This window comes from Podarcis cretensis, assembly GCF_951804945.1.
Source record: "Podarcis cretensis genome assembly, chromosome: 9".
NCBI classification, from domain to species: domain Eukaryota; kingdom Metazoa; phylum Chordata; class Lepidosauria; order Squamata; family Lacertidae; genus Podarcis; species Podarcis cretensis.
Genome location: NC_137178.1, coordinates 39,413,456 through 39,439,135, shown reverse-complemented (window position 1 = coordinate 39,439,135; position 25,680 = coordinate 39,413,456). Strand labels below are relative to the sequence as shown.

Below are 25,680 nucleotides of genomic sequence, written 5' to 3'. Positions count from 1 at the left end.
ACTTCATATGAGAGTGATTACTGTGAAAAAAGTCTAATGTGAATTGGGCGCTATTCACTACAAACTGAGTTGAGAGAAGAGATTTGAGAGAGAGAGAGTTGACAGCCCATTTGGGAAATTATGATGTTTTGTTCCCTCAGTAGTAAGAATGCTATTAAACTGGAGTGTATAAACTCTCTTCTTGTGTGGCCTATCACACACGATCTATCACACACCTCTCACGTAATGGCTATTTGGATTAATGTGTCTGTGAAGTTTCTCATGTTTATTTCTCATTTTTCCTTGTCTCTTAATGTTGTTAGGTGTGCAGAGATTTTGCACAACTGACTTGAAAGTGCTATCACATCCTTGGTTTTTACGTGGGTTGAGGAATAACAAAACGGGGGGGGGGATTTCAATGATGTAACCATTGTTATATCTTTTATAATACATCTGTTATATTTTTTATAAGACATGTGAAGGCAGCCCTGTTTAGGGAAGTTTTTAATATTTTAATATTTAATGCTGTATTGTTGCTAACACTTGATTGGGAGCCACCCAGAGTGGCTGGGAAAACTCAGCCAGATGGGCGGGGTATAAATAATAAATTTATTATTATTATTATTATTATTATTATTATTATTACTGCAGTTTATGAGATGGCAGTATTACTAAAGGTTCTCTAGACCTATCATAGAAATCTCCCCTAAATGTAAAGCTGAATATGTGTGGAGGGGATTTGGAACCACTCTCTCCTGGACTATCTCTGAGGTTGTATATCTGACAGGTCCTTTTCTTGACATTAATATAAGGAGCATGGACATCTGCAAAGTGCAGGCCAGATAACTACATTCAGCTGAAGGTTTCTTCTTTGCATATTTTCAGCATGCGGGCATTCTGGGGGCAGAAGCAATAGGGCATGCCTTAGAGATGGAACCAATACATGTGGATGGCAACATCTGAAGATGTTTCCGGCTCCTTGTGTGTGCCTAAATTGGACTAGGAGTTACACAGTGCTTAGCTACTCCCTCCTTAAGCCACTTGTGTAAGCCCCTGCATGCTCTTACATTGCTCCCCTTTATCTGCTGTACACTTGCCGTGCTTCCATTTCAGTGGGGATTTTGCAGGAGAACAGGGAAGATTGTGTCTCAAATCGGTAGGAGACATAGGAAGTTGTGTTCCCAGGCTTTTACTGTGAGAGGGCCAGCTCCAATGTAGACCTGTCATTTGGCCTCATCTTTTTTGTTGTTGTTTTGTACCTCATGGCAGAAGAAGAGCACTATCAATTATTCTGTTTAAAAAATGGTGTCATCTGTGAAGAAGGCATTATGCCTTGGAACTGCTGAAAACCTTGGTCATTACACCAAGAAAACAGAGCTTAGCTTACTCTCTTTAACAATACAGTGGTACCTAGGGTTACAGATGCTTCAGGTTACAGGCACTTCAGATTACACTCCCCTAACCCAGAAATAGTACTTCGGGTTAAGAACTTTACCTCAGGATGAGAACATAAATTGTGTGGTGGCGGCACGGCGGCAGTGGGAGGCCCCATTAGCTAAAGTGGTACCTCAGGTTAAGAACAGTTTCAGGTTAAGAACGGACCTCCAGAATGAATTAAGTTCTTAACCCAAGGTACCACTGTACAGCTTGATTTTGTTCTGATATTGGGAAACTCTGTCCTCCAAATATCATAGAAATAAATTACTTGGGGACTGAGTGCTGGGAGAGTATTTTTGTTATTGTCATCAAGGTAAATGCTTCCATTGTGATGTAAAGTGCCTCTGTCGGTTCTCCTTCAGTTGCCTTTGTCTGTAGTTTCATTTGACCTAGTAAATTCAGTGAGAGCAGAACTGCAGATTCGTTGCTGAAATAAAGTATGAAACCACATTTAATGCCACCCTGTATCAGGTTACAAGTATAGGTACAGATGAATTATAGCAGCGACCAGCCTTAGTGCTGTTAGGCAGTGTTAGATATCACTTACTTGCACAACTAAAATGTAAAATAACATTGCTCATCCATTCATATTCATTTGCAAGGGCTTCCCTGAATGTATAATAAATAAGCCATTGTCATCATCCAACAATTGCCAGACAGTGTTATGCTGTTATGTAATGAATGTATAAATATCACAATGAGTAGGGCTAGTAAGCCTCACAGATTAGCAGAGGCAAAACGGGAGGAGGAGCATTATTTCCAGTGTGGGATTAATGCCCTGAATGCAGATTCATTTAAAAGGCAGTTTAGTTATATGCATGTAAGAGGCTCAGAGCCAATACAATCCTAGTTCCTAATCTGGTCTGAGCCACTGATATTTGTGACATGGCCTAGGATAAACTACTTGACCTCTTCCTGGCTCAGCTGGTGCAGCCATAAACCAGTACAAAGGCAACTGATTGTATTTAACCTACAAGAAAGGAATCAGGATGATATCTAATCACACAAGTAGTTCCATGTGCCCAGTGGGGCTTTGGGTTTAAGTTTCTCGAAGAACAGCCATATGACAGATCACTTCTGCAACTGTGTAGGCTCTTAAATTTAGATTAGTAGAAGGTTCCCAGACCCTATCACAGTGTGTGTGTTTTTTTTAAAAAAAATTCCACTGAGCGTGCCCAAGCCCTCGGGTGCACCTGAAACAATTGTTTGGATCCCAGTTTAAATGGCACCCCTAAGTGCTTTTGTTAACTCTCACTTTCATAATGAATGTGAACTCCCACTCTCATAATGAATGTGAAGGTTACATAATTTTGAAGCTGGAGAATTTTTAGACTGCAGACTTCCACTTTCTAATGTCAAATTATCCTGACACCATAATATACCATTTATGTAGCTGTGCACAATTATGAAATAGTCTTTGTATAGCTGAATAAATTTGGAACTTGATCTAAAACTCTTCTGGGGATATTTTTACTTTGCATCATAAAAAGCTGACAGAGTTAAAATTAGTGAGCTTTTAAGATTGTGGAATTTATGTTGTGTGCAAGGGGAAATAGGAGGATGTAAAGGTCACTGTTGAGCTCATCCTGGTTCAGGGGTTTGAGAGTTAGAAGGGGATCCGGAAGCCATGCCTCTCATTACATCGGCATGCAGTACACAGCACAGGCACTGCATTTTAAGCAGCGTAATGTCAAAATCACACGTATAGTTTATAGCATTTTAATTATCACTCTACGATTCACCACTATGCTCCTTCAGTTTAGACACATTAGCACTGTTCACAGGTTCTGTTTTCCTACTTTGAATGCCACCGTGTCACAACTTATGGAATTTATGGTGGAAAAGTCATCTCCGCATTTTCCTACCTGGATGTTAGCCAATACTGCCCTGCAACAGTAGTCAGTGACATGGTTTGATGGTGGTGACAGTTTGTAACTCCCCATCTTTCTGCATTACCAGTGCTCCTGACTCCTTGTCTTTCCCATCTCTCCCTCTCCTGAGCTGGTGGATTTCTAGGAGAAGCTCCTTTTCAATCATAGTACCAGTTTTTACATTGAAGGGCAAGGGATGACCTCTGGTCAGTTTCTTTAAAAAATACTACTGCTCTGTAGTATTGACCTTGAAGCCTTGACCTTCATTCATGTTCATTTAAAGGAAGAAATGTGATTATCTTTTTAGAAGACTGAGAAAATATAATAATGAATCAAAGCAGTTCTGGGTCTTGCATCCTAAAATACTCTATTTTTTGCTCTATAAGATTCACTTTTTCCCTCCTAAAAAGTAAGGGGAAATGTGTGTGCGTATTATGGAGTGAATGCAGGCTGCACAGCTATCCCAGAAGCCAGAACAGCAAGAGGGAGCGCTGCTTTCACTGCGCAGTGATCCCTCTTGCTGTTCTGGCTTCTGAGATTCAGAATATTTTTTTTCTTGCTTTTCTCCTCCAAAAACTAGGTGCGTCTTGTGGTCTGGTGCTTCTTATAGAGCGAAACATACGGTACTTAGAGGGAGCTACAGCAGAAATCCTCCAAGTTAAGGCCCCTTCCAAGTGCTCCCAAGCTGTCTTCTCTTGAATCTGTCTCTTTTTGCCTAATGTCAGTTGTCTTGCCATCAAATAGTTGTCTTTTTCTCCAGTTCAGCTAGAGCTGAGCCTTTCTACCATAGCTAAGAAAAGGAGGAGTACCAATAGCTGAAGTTGTTGCCTGGAGTGTTTGTGTAAGAGCAAGGGTAAACGTGCACTGAACTTTTGGACAGCTCTTTCCCTCACCACAGGAAACTCCTGTTTTCTGTTCCCCAACTACAGGTGCTGCTAACATCTGCCCATCTTGCTTGCTATCAGACTTGTCAGTTTTGTCCTGTGTGATTGCAGCTAAGCATAGAAGTTGCTAAGGTGAAAGCATGGGGTGAAGGCCTACCATGCCTTGCCATTGTGCAAGAACCCACAGTCTCCTCTGTCCCTTTTAAAAACCTAAAATAGTCGGATGTGCAATCATCCTTCCAACACTGGAGCACACACACAGCCTTTAAAAGGAAAAAGGGCATCTTCCTCCACGGCCATCAATTGATTTAAAACTTTCATGCCAGCATACCGACAGCAGGAGAGAGCCTCAAAAGTGCTTTAAGTGGCATGTATGAATTCAGTCTCAGATATTGCTGCCAATTACTACCAGCCATTAGCTAGCAAGGGTAATGAGCAAGCCAGTTACCTGAAATGTGCTTGAAGCTCACTACCCCCCAGAGCTTTCTTTTGAAAATTGCTTCCCCTTCAACATGTAAGCTATACTTACATAGAGCAGCTGTAGAGTCTACCAAGGCAGGCAGAGGTTAGCAGGAGCAGGGAAAAGCCACAGTGCAGCGCCCATGCATATTTCTCCACTTCTACTGCAACTGCTTCTCCCCCTCGCTCTCCTTTTATCAGCTAAGAGCCCTGAGTTCCAGCTGTGCTAGGAAAATGGTCACTTCTAAATCCTAACCTAGATTCCTTTCTTGAAGCTCTTTTGGCTTCAGCCCCTTCTCTCTTTGCTAAGCAGCACTCCTTTCCCTTAGAGAACTGTCTTTTCCCTGGGCATTCATTCCGGTTGCTATATCTAATGCTTGGTTAAAGGTAACAGACATGGATATAAAATTATCATATGATTCTGAAGCTCCCATTGATGTGCATAATAGTGAAATTAAATACTTCCCGTGGTTAAGGCAGGTCTTCTAGCTCTGAAATTATGCTCTAGCCCCAGAGACCAGCCAAAAAAAGATGTTTATGGCCCAAGATGCACCTAGCAGAAGAAGATGAAATCTCACACATCCCCATTCATCAGTACTATGGCATCCTCAATGCCTCAGAAGCAGTAGACTTTGGGAATGGCTGTCATAGCTATGGAGAGTAGAGAACTTAATTACAAGAAAAGGGGGCATTACCAGCAAAAAGAACAGCAGGGAAATGACATTCATTTTATTTAGGGAAGGGCAGCACCCCTGATGGGACCAGTATGTGAATTGAGTAGTGCTTACAGGAAGCTTTTAAGCAATTGCCATCGGTGGTGGGGAGACTGCTATACTATCATTGGCTTAGATTGCTGAAAGAGTGGAGAAATCACTTGCCTGCTAGGGATGGTGGAGAAATTCAATTCAGTACACATTTAACACGGAACCCATCAAACCTGCAGTTTCCAAAATAATATGTGAACCAATATACATCTAACCTTCAAAAGTTGCACTTACCAGAATGCTATTTGGAGTGGTGTATGTGTATACACGCAGGTGGCGCTGTGGGTTAAAGCCTCAGCGCCTAGGGCTTGCCGATCGAAAGGTCGGCGGTTCGAATCCCTGCGGCGGGGTGCGCTCCCGCTGCTCGGTCCCAGCGCCTGCCAACCTAGCAGTTCGAAAGCACCTCCGGGTGCAAGTAGATAAATAGGGACCGCTTACCAGCGGGAAGGTAAACGGCGTTTCCGTGTGCGGCTCTGGCTCTGGCTCTGGCTCTGGCTCTGGCCAGAGCAGCGATGTCACGCTGGCCACGTGACCCGGAAGTGTCTCCGGACAGCGCTGGCCCCTGGCCTCTTAAGTGAGATGGGCGCACAACCCCAGAGTCTGTCAAGACTGGCCCGTACGGGCAGGGGTACCTTTACCTTTACCTTTATGTGTATACAAAGACAGAAGTGTGTGTATACAAAGACAGAAATATTCTAGTGAAATTTTGTGAGTCCCTACTTTTAAGGTTTTTAATCAGGCCATGACTAATGGACATACTTGAGTAGAACTTTTCAGTGCACTCATTTAAAGAACTACTCAGGTATAAGTTACATTGAATTTAATGGGACTTGCCCCCAGGCAAGTGAGTATAGTAGTAGTAGTAGTAGTAGTAGTAGTAGTAATAATTTATTTATACCCCGCCCATCTGGCTGGGTTTCCCCAGCCACTCTGGGCAGCTTCCAACAAAATATTAAAAATACAATAAATCATCAGACATTCAGATGCAGTTTGGTTTGGCATTAATCTCAACATTTAATGCCTGTGCATTTGGTCTTCATAAAATATGTTTTTAAAGCATATGCTGTTTTTTTTCTTAATGGATAGCCTACTGTAATGTGTAAATGCTTTCTTCATATGTTTCCTTGGTGATTTTGAGGAGATAAAGGAGGTAGATTCCAAGGAAGAGTTGGGTTTTTTGTGATTGCAGTTTTTGTAAATTGTAAGTTTTCAAAACTATTTTAAAGTTGTATTTTAAATTGTTGTAATCCACCCTTGGGCATTAGGGTGAAGGGCAAGCAATATATTAAAATGATGATGGAGTTTGTGGCACTCATTCAATCTGACTGCACTTGAACATTTGATAAATCAGGGTTCATCATGATATGAATGAGCTCAGCATCCTGCTGTGCTGCACTGCTCCCCTGCTCTTTTTGTAGCTGTGAGGAGGAATTCAGACATTTTCACTTTTATTTTTGCTTAACCCATTTGTCATGTCATCTGAACCCACTAATCTCTGATTGATCTTAACTACAGTTTAATTGAAACAAGCCAGCTTCAAACTGTGGCTTATTAATCTGACTTGTTTCAATAAACTATAGTTAAGATTAACCAAAAATTTACAGTTTAGATGCAACACTTCAATGTGACTAATCATAAGCAAAGGTTTCTGATCTCACAGCAGCTCTGGAGGAGAGCCTGAAGGAAAACTAGGTTTGTTCCCTTAATGATAATCCATAACGATAGTTTACTGTGACATTCAAAAACAGTCACTGTGTGTTTATGGGTGGTTTTCATATAACAAGTGAAATCTAACACAAACAATGCCAATGTCAAGGGGTTGTGGCTCCCTAAATTCATGACCCTTATAGTCATTGAACACACATAACAATGAATTGGAGATTATTTGTGGCAAGTATGACTTGAATTGATCGAACTTGTTTTTTCCCCTCCCTCATAGCTCCTCATTGAGAAGTGTGTCGTCTGGATCCTCAAGACCTTCCAAAGTCTGTTTGGTGTGTGGAGATGAGGCATCTGGGTGTCATTATGGAGTAGTTACCTGTGGCAGCTGTAAAGTCTTTTTCAAAAGAGCCGTGGAAGGTAAATCCTCATGTGGGTTCTTCTTTTATATTCTTTCTTATATGATTATAAGGAATTTTCATTGCATGTTCCACAATGCCTTTAACCCTAAGAACTATCACTTTAAAATGATTCCAAAGATGTATGCACCATCAGCTTTATCTACAAAACACCTGGCCGCAGTCTGCTGTATGCCTCTAAGCTTTAATTCACATTTCCATAACTTTATTTTAAACCCTGATTTGTTTCATCTGCTAGAAGAAGTAAAGTAAAGAATTTTTCTGTAGCCACAAATAAACATGTCCAAACCTTTCATAAGCTGGAGGGGGATTCTGGGTAGAGTCAGGCAGATGATGCATCCAACTGTTCTTCAGAAATCCATAAATAATAACAAATGTAGCTTAAAGCTAATTTATGCATGGTAGTTATACAATCATGAACCCACCCTTTTAAGATTGATAAGCATTTGCATTCTCCTTCTAAAAAAGAAATGTTTAGGCCTGGGGAGGAATCTACTTTTCATTAAGAAGCATGGGTTTCAAGTGCCTGGAAATAAGAGATTTGTTTTTTAAGAAGGCATTTCAAGAACGCATACTTGCCTCTAGTTCTCACTCTGAAAACAATATTTTGGACTATTCTGTATCCCCTACTCTTTTTCACTCATTTGCTCTAGCTTCATTTGACAGTCCTGTCCCTTTATCCTGGCAATTTCTCTCCACTTTCTGTCCTGTTCTTGATCTTAGTTAACACATCTTCCCTTCCGTAGTGTTGTATCCTGCACTATATTAGACTGTTCATGCCATTCAACTGTACCTATCAGTATAAAGGTTTAAAGGTGAAGGGCTGGAAATAGAACAATTCAGCAAAACAGAGTTTTCGGGTAACTAATTTTCCTCTAGAGTTATGGACTTGAATTCTGTGCCTCTGTCTTCCTACTAAGAAGTTCCGCTGGATGTAATGGGACTCACTTAAAGTGAGTGTGACTGAGGTTACTATCTTAGGGTGTTTAATGATGACACACTGTTGAAAAGTTCAGCATTATAAAGTTCATTGGAATACCCAAATTTATTGAGTGGGAAAACTCAATACTAGATGATGTGAAGACAGCATATTCTATTTTACCAGGTGTTTCTTATATGGATAAAAGGAGAAAGAGAAGCAGGCTGCTGCTTTGAGTGACAGGCACATTGTCCTCCTAACCTCCAACTCTGCCTCTGAATGTATCTTTGGCTCAATGTAGATGTCAAGGTTAACTATAGTTTGGCAGGATGTCTGAATTGCAGTTGGCTAGAAGAAGGGAAGAATCCAATTTGGGTTTGCAAGCAAGGGCAGTGATAGCTATGGACTGGTGTGATGTCTGAATTAACAAGTCACATTTACGGCCATCACTCTGCAGTGACTGCTGCACATGGAAACAGGTGTGAATTTATGAAGCTGAACCCTGAGATAATGAAATGTGAAAGAGGTTGTCTGGTGTATATTTGGAAGCTCATACTGTGGTTTGAGGTCTAGAATTATGGTTAGAGATGGTTTGGGGTGATGTCTCAGGGTTGAATTTGTGTTTATATGCATGCATGTATATTCCTTTGTGGGGGCTTATTTGTATAGGGGCCCAGAGGCAGATTAATAGCTCTCTGTCCATCTTGTATTCAAAACTTTTGCAATTACAGTGGTACCTCGAGTTACAAACACCTCAGGTTACAAACACTTTGGGTTACAGACTCCGCTAACCCAGAAGTAGTACCTCAGGTTAAGAACTTTACCTCAGGATGAGAACAGAAACCGTGCGGCGGTGGCATGGCGGCAGTGGGAGGCCCCATTAGCTAAAGTGGTACCTCAGGTTAAGAATGGTTTCAGGTTAGGAACGGACCTCCGGAACGTATTAAATTCGTAACCAGAGGTACCACTGTACTTGTCATGTTTGTTTTGGTACCTTTGGAATTGACAATTAATTTAAGCATCCCAGAAAAAGAAAAGAAAAGAAAAGAAAAGAAAAGAAAAGAAAAGAAGGAAGGAAGGAAGGAAGGAAGGAAGGAAGGAAGGAAGGAAGGAAGGAAGGAAGAAGAGGGAAAATAGAGCTTAATCTAACAAAAATATTAGATTCACAGAATTGGTATGTTTTCAGATTCCCCCTCCCACTCATTTGCCAGCAGATATTCTCCCACATGTTCAAAGTGATTCTGCATCCTGTAGTGACTAGAGAGACATGCGGTGGCAATGTATACAAGGGTGACTGGAGTACTGCTTTTCAGTATTTTTCTCTATGTCTTTTACCTGGGCATTATGCTACTGTTGACCGCTTCTAGCCTCTAGAGTTTAAATTTACTTTTCTGTTAGGAAAAAGTACAGCAGACCTGCAACTTATGCACACTTAAGTTGTGCCCATTCAGCTTTAGGTGCTTGGCAGAATAAATCAAAAAATTAAAAACGAGGCAGAAAATAAGAGGGTATCCATGGGGGCGGGGGACTTTGGCAACCCCAACTGCCATTGCACCCGGTGTGTTTTGACGATATATGATTTTGGCTTTAGGCACTATCCCTGAAATGTAAGCTCCACATAAGTTGTGGGTCTGCTCCATGTAGCAATAGTCTGATATTGTCTTCTCCAACTCTAGCTTCCCTCCTTCTCTAATGAGATTTTAGCCACATTCAATTATTGTGCTAAAGATGCAGCAGAAAAGAGTCATGATTGCTTGTGTTCACCTGTTGACTCTACCTTTCTCGCCTAGTTATTCCTTTTACTAACAAAATTGAGATTGTACGTTCTTCAAGACAGAGATCTGTATAGTTTGCTTACATTGCTCTGTACATTGGCAAAGAACATTTACGAGAGATATTAATTAAAGGCAAGACATTTTACAATGGATCATTTAGAAGTTGTTAGTGATCAGTGTTCAGTTGTTGCTCGTCACTTGTTGCTGCAGGCTTGTGTGAACTACATAGCAACAGCACAGTGAAACTGAAAGCTTGGAAGGCGTTAGGTACATAGTACAGATGGAATAAGCTTGTCTGTTACCTGATTAAAGCCCTTCATTTTAAAAAGGGGCAAGGAGCAAGTTACCATTTTAGCTGATTCAGTAGCACAGTTAGCTACAAACAGAAGCTGCTTAGGATGGTGTGGATTTTTTTTTAAATGACATCAATTTTTCTACTCAAATTCAGAAAATACTATCTTGTGTGTTTTGTTTTTGAGGATTACTGGTGTTCATTAGCTAGACAAGGTTTTTGGTGCAGCGCTAGTATAGACTTGGTGTCTGCAATGGGGTGGGGGTTGAAGTTGCCTATTAGTATTCTCTGTTTCTCATTAGGTTTACTATCTGGGTGAGCACTTGTTTGGAGTGTCCCTCCCCTCCAATGTGGACTATTGGGGCACATTAGAGATCCTGTACCACCCATCTCTGCATTCTCCCTCTGCCTGATCTGATAGTGGTGATCTCAAACATGAGGAGGAGGAACCTCTAGAATGGATGTTCTGGGAGACCTCAATATCCATGTCAAGGCTTACTTGTCAGAGGTAGTTCAGGATTGTCATGGCAACCATAAGGTCATGGAGCTGCCTCCAGTTGTCAGTGGCCCAACATGTGCTAAAGGTCATGCTATGGTATAGGAATGAGAGGGATTTTTCTTCTCTCCTTTCATGGCCAAATCACTTTTGAATGAGATTTAGGCTTGCCGTGTCTTCCTCTCTCTGCATGGGTGAGAGAACAATCCATGGGTGAGAGAACAATCCAATCTCAGGTTGATGGGTCCTAGAGAGAGTTATGAGAGCACTTGCAATATTTCTATTAGTATGGCTGGTGGTCCTGTCAAAGCCCTGGTTGCTTTGTGGTGTAGTGGTTAAGAGCGGTAGTCTCGTAATCCTGGGGAACCGGGTTCGTGTCTCCACTTCCCCACATGCAGCTGCTGGGTGACCTTGGGCCAGTCACACGTCTTTGAAGTCTCTCAGCCCCACTCACCTCACAGAGTGTTTGTTGTGGGGGAGGAAGGGAAAGGAGAATGTGAGCCGCTTTGAGACTCCTTAAAGGGAGTGAAAGGCGGGATATCAAATCCAAACTCTTCTTCTTCTTCTCTTCTCAGTTGATGTAATTGCTCCTAAGCTCCCTTTTGGTGCTGCTGGTTTGGCCCCTTGGTTTACAGGCAGATATGAGTGGTGTATGAGAACAGACAGTGATGGGAATGCAAGTCAGAAGTGGATCCTGCAAAACACAATGAAAAGCTCATCTGAGAGTCTTCTGTGACTTTATTTGCTAAGCATTTGGAAATTTGCATCCTTAATAATTTGCATGCCACTTCATTGCCATTAAATGGGTCTCTAGTGAACTGGGATTAATTTCATTTATTGAGGCCTAGGGACATAAACAAGGTGCTTGGAAGAGTACAGGGTGCCATCTTTTTGCTTGGCCGTTGCTGCTTCTGGCTCATAATATTGAGCAGGAAGTAATAAATACCTGCTTGCTAGAAGGTGAGTTCTGAACCACCTTAAAGGACTATTCCAGCTCTCAGCCAAATGTCCAACGTAATATTTTTGGAAACTGCTCAAGTAGATGGTTGTTGTGCAAGACTTGGATGGCACTGATTATCTAGATCCATTTCAGTGTACTTACAGGGTTGAACTTTGCACTGAAAAGGCTATTTGCAGATAAACAGTGATTTGTACACTAATAGTTACCTTGGCTGTGAACATGGATAAGTGGAAAGGCTATTTGTAGGATTGGCCAAAGCAGTCTAGGTTCTCTATTATTAGAAAACTGTAAGTCTTGGTGAAAAATAATGCAGAGTCCTACTGCTCCCCTCCCACTTCTTGATCCTTGTGCATTTTCTTTCTCTTTTTCCTTTTTTCATATCTGGGACCAATGGATTGCAATCTTTGTCTGTGCATTTGGAATGAACATAATCTTTAAAAAGGAAAGGCAACTTTATTAATCTCTGTGTCTGGGAGTTTCACATTTCTCCTAAATGTAATTTGATACCTGAAGCCAAGAACTCAATCATTCATTCTCTGCCACATGGATCCAGAAATAAGACACTTCTGTTAGCCTGTGCACCGCATAATGCATGCAAATGCTATGCTTAACAATGCTAGCTGGAACTGTGAAAGTGATAGGTGCTTATTTGCTCTGATATTGTGTCATTATAATGATATACTATTGGGAGAAATTAATAACAGCACTCATTGTTTAGTATGCACTAGCACGTAAAATCAAAAACTAATGAAAGCCAACACTGTTGGAAAGTAATAATCTCAGACTTGCCATCATAAAACAGAATAGCCTAGCAGTGAGGAGAAATTTCTGCAGAATCAAACATAAAATGCCAAATTGAAAGATGGGAACTTTACAGGCTTTGGGAATTGGGACGGATATCTCATATTTGTTTTCCCACTGGGTCACCTTGTCGGTACTTGTGTGCTATTCAGTTTGAAACATAAGAGGAAGCCATTTTACAATAATATGCCTTTACACTGATTACAGGCACACAAATGTCTCTATCCCCAATAAGAGTGTGACATTTAGTCTTGATTTATTAGAACCAATTGAAATGTGATTTATTGCTTGGTCTCTGCTTTACTCTTTCACAATTAATTTGTTGAGGACACAGTATTCCCTAGTTTGGAGAATGTTAAAACCTTGCAAGTTAGAAATGCGAAGGAAGGGGTGGGCGTGGCTTGTTGGAAAGCTAAATGGCAGCATAATTCTGTGTCTCCAATCGTCCTGGGACAAAATCTAAGCAAAGTGGATCCTCTTGACATCTGATCAAAAGTTTTATATAGCCTTGGCAAGGAGATGATTCAAGGAATACATGGACCAAAAAGCAAACCTGCAAGGTTAGTTAGAGGGAGCTTTATCTGAGGCTTCAGAGGAGGCCTCAGACACTGACATGGCTAAAAGCAGCATGAAAGTCCCCAAAAGCAGGAAAGTAGCTGCTACAATGGAGGAGGCCAGAGACGCAGATGTGTACATTAACAAAATAAGGCAAGCCCTAGCCTTGGACTGGAGAGCAGCCCTAGCTCCACTTGAGAAGAAATTCGATTTGCTATCTGACCAACTGTCAGGTGTTTCTAAAACTGCAAATGATGCGCACAATCTTGCTCTAACCACCCAATCTGAGATCCAGCTCTTACAAATGGAGACTGAATATTTAGCTGTGAAGCTGGAGGAACAATCAGACAGGGACAGGAAGAGAAATGTGAAGGAACAACTGATGCTGGAAATGAACTTTTAAATGTTGCAGGATGTAGAACACATATTTGGTGCAGTTTGGCAGCCTGCCAAACATATTGCTTCTGCAATATGGTGGCAAGGCATTTGTACAGCGTAACATTTGACCCAATATCTGGCTTAGCTCCTGGTGATCATACGTAGAGCCATATCTTTTCTCTAGCTTTCTGGAGGGCTGTAGGCAACACAATGACTGGGCAACAAAGGTGAGCAGTTTGAAATTAGCATGGTCAAACACACATGAGAAACTGTCATAGGGTTTCCTGTGTGGCAGTGATGATGGCTAATAATTCCTACTTTTCCATCACCATTGCATCTGTGAACTGTTGGCCAGCAGAGTAGTCCTGAATGGTAAAGAGACTCAACTATTGCAATGTATCTGCCTGCCTTAAAAATAATAATGCATTTTTGATACATTTCAATAGAAGAAAAAACGGAAAGTAATAAACAATAGGAAAAAAGAGTTACATATTCTATTACATTCAAAAATACCATCACTGACGGACTTCCCTTCCTTGGTTCCTTTTATATTCCACTTCCTCTCGCATCATCTTAGTTTCCCCAATCTTTCCCATTAATTCTCATTCTGGGCCTGCCTTTTAAGATAATTTGAAAACTTCAGATGGTGCATTTAAAAAATAAGCTGAGCCTCCCCGCATGCTCACTCACTAGTGCAATTGTGGGGAAGAGCTCAGAAGCTTTCTGATTAACTATAATTTCTCCTGAGCCCTGTCCTTTCAATTATTTTAAAAAATAGATTAATATTTATCCCACCCATCCCTGGATAGCAACAGTAGTCAGTGGGGTGACGCCACAGCCCTTACTTGGCATCACTGCCTACTGAGAGGGAGAGGTCAAAGGTCAAGGCAGAGGCATGTTCAGCACAGTGCAAACTCAGTGGTGGGAGCACTGATGATGCCAGTGATGGGAGGTCAAGGCAACTACTGCCTCCCTGCCCTGCCACTGGATAACATTCTGAGAGCACTGCCCAGTGTTTCAAAGAGCATTTAAAACTTATACGAGGACTCCCAAACATCATGCCTGCATATAGCAGTTCATTGCCTGGTTGCAGTTGTGGACTGACTGAGGGCTAAGAAGCTGATAGAGACATCGATGACAGATGATTCCTCTAGATGAGTGAAGTCTGGAGTGGGTTTATTTGACAGTGGCTGAGGAACGCTCTTCTTAAAGAGGCTTGCTTGGTGGTCCCACATTAATAATAATAAAAAAAACTTCTCCCAAAAAATGCTACTAACGATATATTTTTCCCTTGCACATTGGTGTTTGTTGCTTGCTTTTCAGCTAACATGAAGCGTTTTGGGCTGTTTTGTGTATTGTTATCCATTTCTATATGCTTAACCTCTGTTTTACTTTCTGGTGCTGGTTTGGACTTCAGCATTGAATTGATTGTATTTTATTGTGTTCTTAATTTTGGGTTACATTTAAAGTGTGTATGTCTTCTAAAGAATTCATTTTGTGCAGTGACAAATAAGGGTAAATGTATTATAATCGAGATAAAATGCCACATTAGTTTTACCACTACTCTGTGGTAAACAGTGTATGTAAACAATACTCTGAAACAATATGCACAAATTTATATTAGATGTAAGCCTTTTTCATAGAATCATAGAATCATAGAGTTGGAAGAGACCACAAGGGCCATCGAGTCCAACCCCCTGCCAAGCAGGAAACACTTTATGAATCCTTTGGTGGAAGCAGCCTTGGCTACAAACTACACGATGAATGAATAAGATATATTTTTTCAGATGCATGTTGCAACTGATATATCAACAAGCTATATTTCCATTAAGGAAAAAAACTGATATTCAGACTACATCATGACTAGTAGTCACAATATAGCCTTCTGATCCATGAATTTTTCCAATCTTCTTTTCTTATTATAGAATCCTATAATAAAGCTAGGTGTCTTCTTTTTCTTGTCCAGCTTGTCAAATATGGGGGTTTCACAATAATACTATTTCAAAATTTAATCAAGTGTTTAAGTAGGTTGAAGTCCTCACATTATTTCAAATTGCTGTACTTATTTTCAGCATTTTCAGAGTTGGAACAACTTATTTTCAGCATTGTATATGAATACTTTCTATTAATATCACCAGCTGCTGCTTCTTTTAGCAGGGCTCTTAGCATTAATAGCTTCATGGCTTCTTCTTCTTGTTGTTGTTTTAAAAGCTGTTGAAAATCTTCCTGCCTCAGTTTGTAGAGGCCTTCAACTAAAGAAGTTGGCAAAACTATTGTCCCTTAGCAGGAGACACACACTTAAACAAAAAGTGACTGACAGACTAAATCAGACTAAATTGCTTGGCTAAATGCATTGTTGTAAGTTAACTTGTGCCCATTTAGAGGTGTCAGAAACATGGAGTTTGGCTTTGAGCCCTTCTGTGTGTTTGCATAGTAGGCATTAATCATTATACTCATTACCAGGGTTAACTGACCACTTCCGAGCAATAGTGAAAATTGAGGTCATCAGTCTTTCTTGTTAAACCAGAAAGAGAGATCTCTCTCACATTATATTAATCATTAGCTCACAAATTGTGCAACATTTATACTTGATTTTCTTCTGCTAGGAACAAACTTTATCTTCTTTTTCTTCCCTCCGCCTTATATATGTCTATCTATAAATGCCACCTTAATTATGGTGGGTTAACCTCTGTCACATCTACATAACAAATAATAATAATAAATGAACTCGTTACCTAATTGAAGTACAAGCACTTGTTCTAGACATCAGTATTCATTAAGTCCTACTGCCAGATTCAATAGCTGTAGCTGGAATTGGTCAGTGTGATTTCCTGATATGAAGCAACATTTTTATGGAGATCGTTACTTCTACACTTCTTTTGTATTTTTACTTCTTTGTGTGTGATCAACTTGTGTTACAGTATCAGTGTCTCAGTTTGGAATGTCTCAGTTTCATTTGGAACGAAGTTTGATGAATGGAACAGTTAAACATCAGGACCAACAAAATGAGCAGATTAGTCAAAGAACATGATACTTCCTTTTAAATTATTTCTATGAGAGGCCTTGAAACAATGCTCATTGCCTTACTACCATGAAGAAGATTAATCTCTTAAAGCTGAGATTTCCCAACATCTGAAGTACTGAGGCAATCAAAAAATAATCTGAAAGTTGACTTTTAAAGTGCTTTCAGTACCCTTGGTTATTAGACAGGAGAGCAACAGATATTTCATAACTAATATTTGTTCATGTTCCTGGGTTTAAAAACAAAACAAAAACACCCTCTTGTTTCATTGACAATTTTAGGAAACGGCCTTGTATGAAATGAAGTAAGGACATAAACTCTTTGTGAATGAGATATTGTTTAAAATAGAGAACTTTTCCAAGCAAGTGGAGAATTGCTATATATTTAAACAGGTTTGTTTGTTACATTTTCTGTTTAGCTGGCCTTTGCATGATTTGAGTTTGGCACCGTATTTTAGGGGTTATTAAAAATTCTGTAATGCGGTGGAGTTTTTGTGTTGGCATAAGGAGTGGAGCCAAAGAATTGGAATGTGATTGTTGTTCCATACATTTCCTGCACCTTCTGTTGTTTCAACAATACTTGGCAAACAGAAAAACTAAGAGCAGCCTGTAGAAAGTTATTATTTAGTCTAAGAAACTGAACACACTCTTGAGCTGCGATAAGCATGCCTGTGTTGGGGGGAATTATCTAGGACTGATGATGACAAATAAATGAATTAAAAGGAAGACAGAATTCTTAGTAAAAATGCTCACTTCTTTCTTTGAGGTTTCTTTGGTGGTCTAAGCATATATTGCTTGTATGGAAACAGTAGAAAGGCAATGAGTAATTACATATGCAAGTACTGCTGTTTAATATTTACTTAATGCCAGAACTGTGTAAGGCATTGCAGTGATATGAACCATGCCCTGGAGGCTTATGTGGCACCCCAGACATAACAACATGCTAAACATACTTTCTTTCTTAGGATAATGGCATTCCAAGTGATAGAAAGTGACGGATTTCATTTGCAAATAGAATAACTTTGATTCCTCACTTTTCCTTGCTCACCTGCTTTAGTGTATTTGCACAGGAATACTTTAAGTATTGTAATCATCCCTGTGCAGTATTGTAGAAAAGCAATTTCATTCTGTTTCTGTATGTGCAATATTCTACAATTGACCTTTCTGGATTTGGGGCTCTTCATTTTATAGGCATTAGAAACTGTGATTTATTTATTTTTTAAAACCCTACAAAACTCCACTACAGAAATTATGCCTTTTAAAGTGTGTCATGTCTCTCCCCCCACCCAATGTTGGTTTTGGCTACTTTCCAGCTTTGAAAACCTCACACTGCTTCAAGAGTGTACATAAGTGGGAACATACTAATCAGTTATATGAAATATTTTACTACGTTTCATTATAATCTACTTACTAAAGTGGAAAAACCTTTTTAGCACGCTAAATTCATTTGCTCTAATTTTTGTTTGATTTAGTGCATGTGGCATTTTCAAACACACCTCTTACAGAGCTAATTTTATCTGGTTCACAGCCATACTAAGAGAAATTCTTGAATACCACCATATTTTAAATCAGAATGCATTTTATGCAGTGCCGGATTTACATGTAAGCTAAACAAGCTATAGCTTAGGGCCCCACTCTCTTGGGGCCCCCAAAAAAATTTAAAGGAAAAAAACCTGGATGTACATTTCCAAAATATAAGATAAAAAACAAATAAAATAAAACCTACATACAGCAACAGGGTTTTATTTTGTGTTGTGTAGGCTTTTGTGATGTAAGTAATGGGCCCCACCTGCTAGCCTGCTCCCTAAAAGATCACTGGTGCCTACATTCTGCATGGACTGGTTGTATGGCAACATGTGCAAATGGCTTTAGATACCTATTATGTCCATAAATTACCATATAGCATATATTCAACACAAAAGACAGTGACAATTTGTTGTTGACAAAGGACAGCTGGACATATAAAAGGCTCCATTACCTTCAGTAGCTTAGGGCCTCCTCAAACCTAAATCTGGCCCCGATTTTATGGAATATTTAAAAACATATGTTTAAAAAGAGGATTGTGATGTTGCCATAGCAGAACCCTTCACTTTAGGCTTCAGAATACCAGTTGCCAGAAACCAAGGGAGGGGACTGTGCTCTTGTGCTCAGGTCCTGCATCTTGGTTTCCCATAAGCACCTGTTGGGCCACTGTGAGAACAGGATGCTGGACTAGGTGGGTTGCTGCCCATCCAGAAGGTTCTCCTTATGTTCTTACATGAGTTAATGATTTGGTGATGCTGACATTTTTTGTCGAAACTGCAAGTCAGGACCCCTGAAGTTGGTAGGTCCCAAGGCTCTAATGCTGGTAACATGCTTGGGCTGGAGAGTTCCTACTGCAAGTCAGGACCCCTGAAGTTGGTTAGTCCCAAGGCTCTAATGCTGGTAACATGCTTGGGCTGGAGAGTTCCAGTGTCTTAACCAATACCTTTCCATTCACTTCATTCTCAGGAATGGGTCCACATGCAACCTCTGTTGTACACACAGTGCTCTCTGTGACACTGAAGTGAATGGGGAAAGCTGTGATCATGCAGGAGTCTCTTTGTCTGATATGAATTGCAATAGCACATGCTTGAGATAACTAGACATAGTGACTCCCCCCCCAACCATTTTATTGAAAAAGTTTTCACTGATAACAGTGAACCCAAATCCCCCATCCCACTCTATCAGGTAAAGTGCAATCACAAAATCAAATATGTAAGCTCATCTTCGCTCACTTTTCCCTGCGCTCCTAGGATTATGGCAAATATTTGTTTCCTACAAGGATAAAACTGGTGAAGGGGACTACTCTTTTGCATTCATAATAGAGAGACCAAGGTGATCCAGTGCATGGCCCAAGGGCAGCATGCGGCCCTCGAGGCCTTTTTTAGTGGCCCTCGGCAGCATTTGACATGCCCCACTCCCGTCTTCACACTGCCTTCCCAAAGCTGGGTAGTGCTTTCCTCACTTTCAGAAGGATGTGGGAGGGCTCTTGGACCCTGCCAGAGTCTCACACCACCTTTCCAAAGCCCTGTAACTCACTTATCCAGCTTTGGGAAAGCAGCATGAGAGCTAGGGTGGACAGGTGCCAAATTTGGGTCTCACTCCCTGCCCCCCATGCAAAAAGGCAGTGTGTAACCCATGGGTTCCTTGTCAAAATACTCTTGCAGTCCAGTTGGTATGAAAAATCGGACCACTCTAAGATAGACTATGGTAAATTGTTGTTTCCTCCTCTTTCAGTATATGCTTCTGATGGTGATGAGAAGGAAGCTCAGGGTGGTAGTCCTACTGAATATACTTGTCCAAAGAGTGTGACCTTTTCTGTATGATGTTAAACATCAAGCACTCTTGAAATGAGGCCCTGAATACCAAACGTCGCTTTGCTTTCCCATTTTCCTTCTGTTGAGTTTCATCATTAAGTCTGCTGAATTATGTTGTTGAATTCAAACCTTCCTTCTCCACCCGGTTGCTTCTGTGCTCACTCACAGTGTTCGCTCACAAGAAGCTCCCTGTTTGCCTCAAAGCAAGATGCATTTCTGTATGCATTCTTGGGTGTGACAAAAGTTCTTCCATCCATTTAAGAAATCCCATTGTGGTGGAGCTCATCCAATGCACCTGTATCTATGGAGGCAGCCTATGAAATATGAAAATTCCTTCCAGTAGCACCTTAAAGACCAACTAAGTTAGTTCTTGGTATGAGCTTTCGTGTGCATGCACACTTCTTCAGATCACCAGACCCTTCAGTCACCAGACCCTTCTATATAGTGAGAAGGTGGTGTGGCATGCATATCTGTGGTATGACAAGGCTAAAATACATAAGAACTTCAAGAACCATGTTGTCAGAAAAGCAGTATTTAATGTCTGGTTGAAATATAAAGACTTATTGGAAAACAAGACCCCAAGGTGGTTATCACCAAGGGAGGCTAAGGCCTTGAAAAAACTCAATATGGAGGCCAAATGGCCGAAATATTGGGAAATAATAGAAAAAGATGGAGATAACTGGAGGTTGCAGAGTATGGAGAAAATAAAAGATAAAGTGCGAGATTGGCTACATTATGCTCAGATTAAAGAAGTTTTTAAGTTGGACAAAAAGGTAGGATTCCAGGTGGAAAAATCAAAGTTAGAAACAGAATTGTTAGAACCCAGCTCTAAGATACTTTCAAGAATGTATAATTTGCTGCTAAAATGGAACACACAGGATGAAACGGTCAAATCAGCTATGATAAAATGGGCACAGGACATAGGGTACAACATCATGTTTGCTGACTGGGAAAAGTTATGGACCACAGGTTTGAGATTTACGGCATGTAATGCCTTGAAAGAAAATATTATGAAAATGATTTACAGGTGGTACATGACCCCAGTCAAGCTTGCAAAGATATACCATGTGTCTGATAATAAATGTTGGAAGTGTAAAGAAGCTGAAGGAACATTCTTTCACCTCTGGTGGACTTGCCCTAGAGTGAAGGCTTTCTGGGAAATGATTTATAATGAACTGAAAAAGGTATTTAAGTATACCTTCCTTAAGAAACCAGAGGCCTTTCTCTTGGGCATTGTCAGTCAGAGTGTGCAAAAGAAAGATCGAACCTTTTTTATGTACGCTACTACAGCAGCAAGGGTACTCATCGCTAAAAGCTGGAAAACTCAAGAATTACCCACACTGGAAGAATGGCAGATGCAACTGATAGACTATATGGAATTGGCGGAGATGACGGGCAGAATCCGAGACCTGGGAGAAGAACTGGTGGAGGAAGACTGGAAGAAATTTAAGGACTATCTACAAAAATATTGTAAACTGTATGATTGTTAAGAGAGATGCAAGACCTGCAAAAACATGGCTTCAACAAACTAATTATAAAGAATACAATTTTAAATTTAATTGGAAGATGAAAAGATAAATTTTGAATATGTAACATTTTATAATTAAATGTCAATAAGAGTATGTTAAAGTTTAAAATCTGAGATATTAATATTGAAAAATTATATTATATGAATTAAACCAAGTTAATAATTTGCTGGTAAAATTTATGAGCTTAGAAAGCAGGAACAAGGGTTGTGAGGAAGTCCAAAGATGAATATGAAATGTGGATTTTGGAAAAGACTGGGTTATTACCTATGTATTTTATTGTTAAACTAAAATTTAATAAATATTATATATATATATATATATATATATAGTGAGAAGGTGGGGAGGGGTATTACTCAGAAGGGTGGTGGGATTACCCTTCTGAGTAATACCCCTCCCCACCTTCTCACTATATAGGAGTGTCTGGTGACTTCTGTTTCAGTGTATCTGAAGAAGTGTGCATGCACACGAAAGCTCATACCAAGAACTAACTTAGTTGGTCTTTAAGGTGCTACTGGAAGGATTTTTTTTATTTTGTTTTGACTATGGCAGACCAACACGGCTACCTATCTGTATATGAAATATGAAATATACTCAGAGTCGCAAAGTGATTTCATGCTCTTTATTCAGCTCATAGTGGTGAGGAGGAATGAATGAATGTCCCCTCAAAGTATCTGCTTTATATACATTATTTACACAATGGGCTGCACATGATTGGCTAATTCCGGAATTCTACTGTAAGCCAATCAGGTTGTGGATTCACTTCTATCTGGAGCATGATTGGGTGGTTCCTGCCAACCAACCATACTGCTGCATTGTTCTAGGACCAATCAGACTGCTGCATTCTGAATCCTATTGTTCTAGGACCAATCAGGCTGCTGCCTTTTGGATCCTATTGTTCTAGGACCAATCAGACTGCTGCACTTTGGATCCTATTCAACTCAGTACATAACAAAATACATTGAGGCCACCATGATAGAGCTGCTGTTGAATTGCAAATAGACCTCCCATTTTGGAATTCAGTGTAGACTTCTAAAATTTAAATGTTCTGACGAATGTATGCTAGAAACACTACAAATAACTTTCTGTATCTCTTGAACCATCCAAAGGAACAAGATAAAACCAGCATTTATCTTCCTGATAAAGTTACCTTAAATAAACAGAGTCCTTTTTTAGGCCTCATTAGGACTTGAAGCAAAGTTAAAGACATGCTTTGAAAGTCACCTTCAGCATAATAAGGCTTCCTTTTTTAATATGCATTTTGAACCCCCAGTATAGTTGATGTGCCTCCAATTATTACATTATTGGCAACCTGTAAAAAATCATCCATCTTAAATCACTAGATCAGCAGATAGATGGATTTACTGAAGTATTTTAGTGGCACTGTTTAAGTATAATTGTTTCATAATCTACACAAAAGAAACAGAGGGGAAATGAATATTTGGAGCATGTTGAAAGACACATGCAAAAGAAGGAAAAACATCTACAGGGCCTGCTGAGAAAGCTGTAACAGCATAATTGTAGAAAATAGGAGGGAGGGAGCAAAGGAAGGAAGAAGGGGGCAAATACATATTAGAACAGAGATACAGAACAATCATGTGTTTGTTGTAATCTGATAATGGAATGGGCAGTATGATCTATGAAAGATAAAGCAGGAGACGCAATGCCTTTTAATTGAATTTTTTTATTTTGTTTTGTTAAAGTTTAACATATCTTGTTTATCAAACATTCACTGTTAACATAAATGGCCTCCCCTTCAGTATTTGTACAGATTATTCTAGCAGTTCTGTTCATTTAGCTCAGAGTATCGCCTGCTTTCTTCCTTCGCGTCCCTTTTGAAGGGAATATAGGAAAAATCTTTGTAGCTGAAAGTGCACAAGCATTTTGAGCTTCACAGGCATATTTGAACTTGTCTATGAGAAGAGGTGAAAGAGGCAACAGGGCAGGGGCAGGCAAAGAAGAAAAGAAATAGGAATATCCACTAAAGATAAAAGATACGTGAATCTATAAAGTCCGACATATGCTAGCCCTATGAAAGCATATTAAGTTATTGGTTCCTTTTGCTGAATGTAATGGATGGAAACAGTGTTTTTCCCCTCTTCCTAGCATACTGCCTCTCATTGGTTTTCACATCTTCCCAGTGGGAATAGATAATGCTATGTTACATCTTCTAAAGCACACAGGAGTGTTAATTAGTGTAAAGTGGTTGTGTAGTATTGTCAGTTTCAATATATTAACCATATTGGAGATCTGAAGTACTGAACTTTCTTGTTTATATGCATAATTACTTAGGTATCCATTTAATTGAGGTTTTTTTGGCACTGGCTGCCAATTAGCATCCAGGCCTAATTCAGAGCACCGGTTTTGACCTATAAAGCCTTAAGCAGTTCAGGGCCGCAATACCTCAAGGACAGCCCCTCCTCATATTGCCTGCCCTGGGCTCATCATCTGAGGCCCTTCTTCATGTGTCCACTCCACAAGAGGTCTGGAGCATGGCAGCATGAGAACGGGCCATTTCTGAGATGATTCACTGTTTGTGGAATGCTGTCTCCAAGGAGGCTTTCCTGGTGTTCTCATTACATATCTTTCTTTGTGAAAACAAAATTATATGAAATAAAATCCCACCACACTAAATAGAAATGATCAGCATGAGAGGAGGTGTAATTTATGTGTCATTTTTTCTTTCAATAACTAAATTCAAAATAGAACTTGGTTCAAGTGGTTAGTGCATCTTTCTAAATGAAGAATAGGAGAGATCTATGAGACTAAGGGTTTTGAGCCAATGATGGTTGAACCCTATTGAGCTAGTCCTCTTTGCCCGGGACATTTTATTCATGCTTAGAACATGGTGAAAGAGAGCTGGATGGGCATATTGGAAATGTGCATATATCTCCCAGTGCTTATTATTTATTTGCTTGTTTTATGCATTTGTACTTCCCTTCATCGATAGGAAGAGCTGTAGCTCAATGGTAGAACATCTGCTTTGCATGCAGACGGTCCCAGGTTCAGTGCTCGTCATCTCCAGCTGTATAAATTTTATTGAATGAATGAATGAATATGCCTGATGGTCTCTTGTTCTGCCTGTATATGTACCTCTGTGTGTATGTACACATAGAACTAAGGTGGGAAACACCTCCCTATCTTAATACTCTTTGTAGAGATGCTACACCAATGTTGCGAGTGTACACTTTTGAACCGCCCTTGGGATGCAATTAGAAAAGAAGCCAGATAATATCATGTTAAACCACTTTGTAGTAATATTAGACAATGCCACTTTTATAAAAGAATATTTGCAGAAATAGTATCTTGGGGAGAAGATTGTTTCTAAAAATTAAAGTGGAAACTCTAGATGGTATAGAGAGTTGGAAGACTGAAGATGTGAAGTCAATGTGCATACTAATTATTATGAAATATCTAATTTACTTGGGAAAATGAGCCATATTCCTTTTGTGCCTTGCTTAAACATTTGCTTTTCTCCTTTTAATTGTGTTATTTTAACATGTGCTTCAACAGAAAGGTGAGGAGTAGAAAAAATTATGAAATGGGGAATTAAAGTACTGTAATGAGCAACTGATCTCTCCATCGTTGATAAAGATACTTTGGCTGCAGTTCCCAGTCCACTTACTTGAGAATAGTTCCATTTAGTCAGCAAAATAATAGAAGCCACGATATGGAAGGAGGAAACAGCAGAGATATTCAGACTAAAGTGAAAGTTAGAATAAGAGAGAAGCAGAGATAATGGATAAAAAAAAGGAGAAAGAACACTGAAGATAAAATAAGTAGTAGAAGCAATCTAGGTCAGCAAAGAAAGATGAAATAAATGGTATAATCCACCAGAAACTTGTGCAAGCCCTAGGTAAATTGTGCTCAACCATTTTAGAAAGAAAATAACCTTAAAAGGAATGACAAAGTAGTTGATTGAACTGAATGGGGAAAAATATTATCACATGGTTTTAATGCAAGGGGGAAGTATATTAAGGTTGCATACGTATACACACACTGGAATTAACTTGTGAGCATAGGTGCATGAGGCACTGTGTGAGGGTTCAGGTTTTTGGAGCCTGGTGTGTTTACTCAGATGGTGTGAACATTGTGCCTTGATGACTGAAAATAGGTGTAGTTGTTGGTTGGTTAATTAATTTACCG

The 25,680-nt window shown here is 39.9% G+C and overlaps 1 protein-coding gene across 8 annotated transcripts in view; it reads left to right on the top strand.

The window, feature by feature from the left end:
• Window positions 1-25,680, top strand: part of NR3C2 (nuclear receptor subfamily 3 group C member 2) — a 135,609-nt gene that overhangs the window by 72,085 nt on the left and 37,844 nt on the right. For 7 of the 8 annotated variants that reach the window (XM_079990598.1, XM_079990594.1, XM_079990591.1 and 4 more), the window contains one exon: window positions 7,334-7,485. In XM_079990598.1, the coding sequence (XP_079846724.1) occupies window positions 7,334-7,485 (152 nt within the window). The remainder of the gene's footprint in view (window positions 1-7,333; window positions 7,486-25,680) is intronic. The other variant, XM_079990592.1, reaches the window with a different exon arrangement.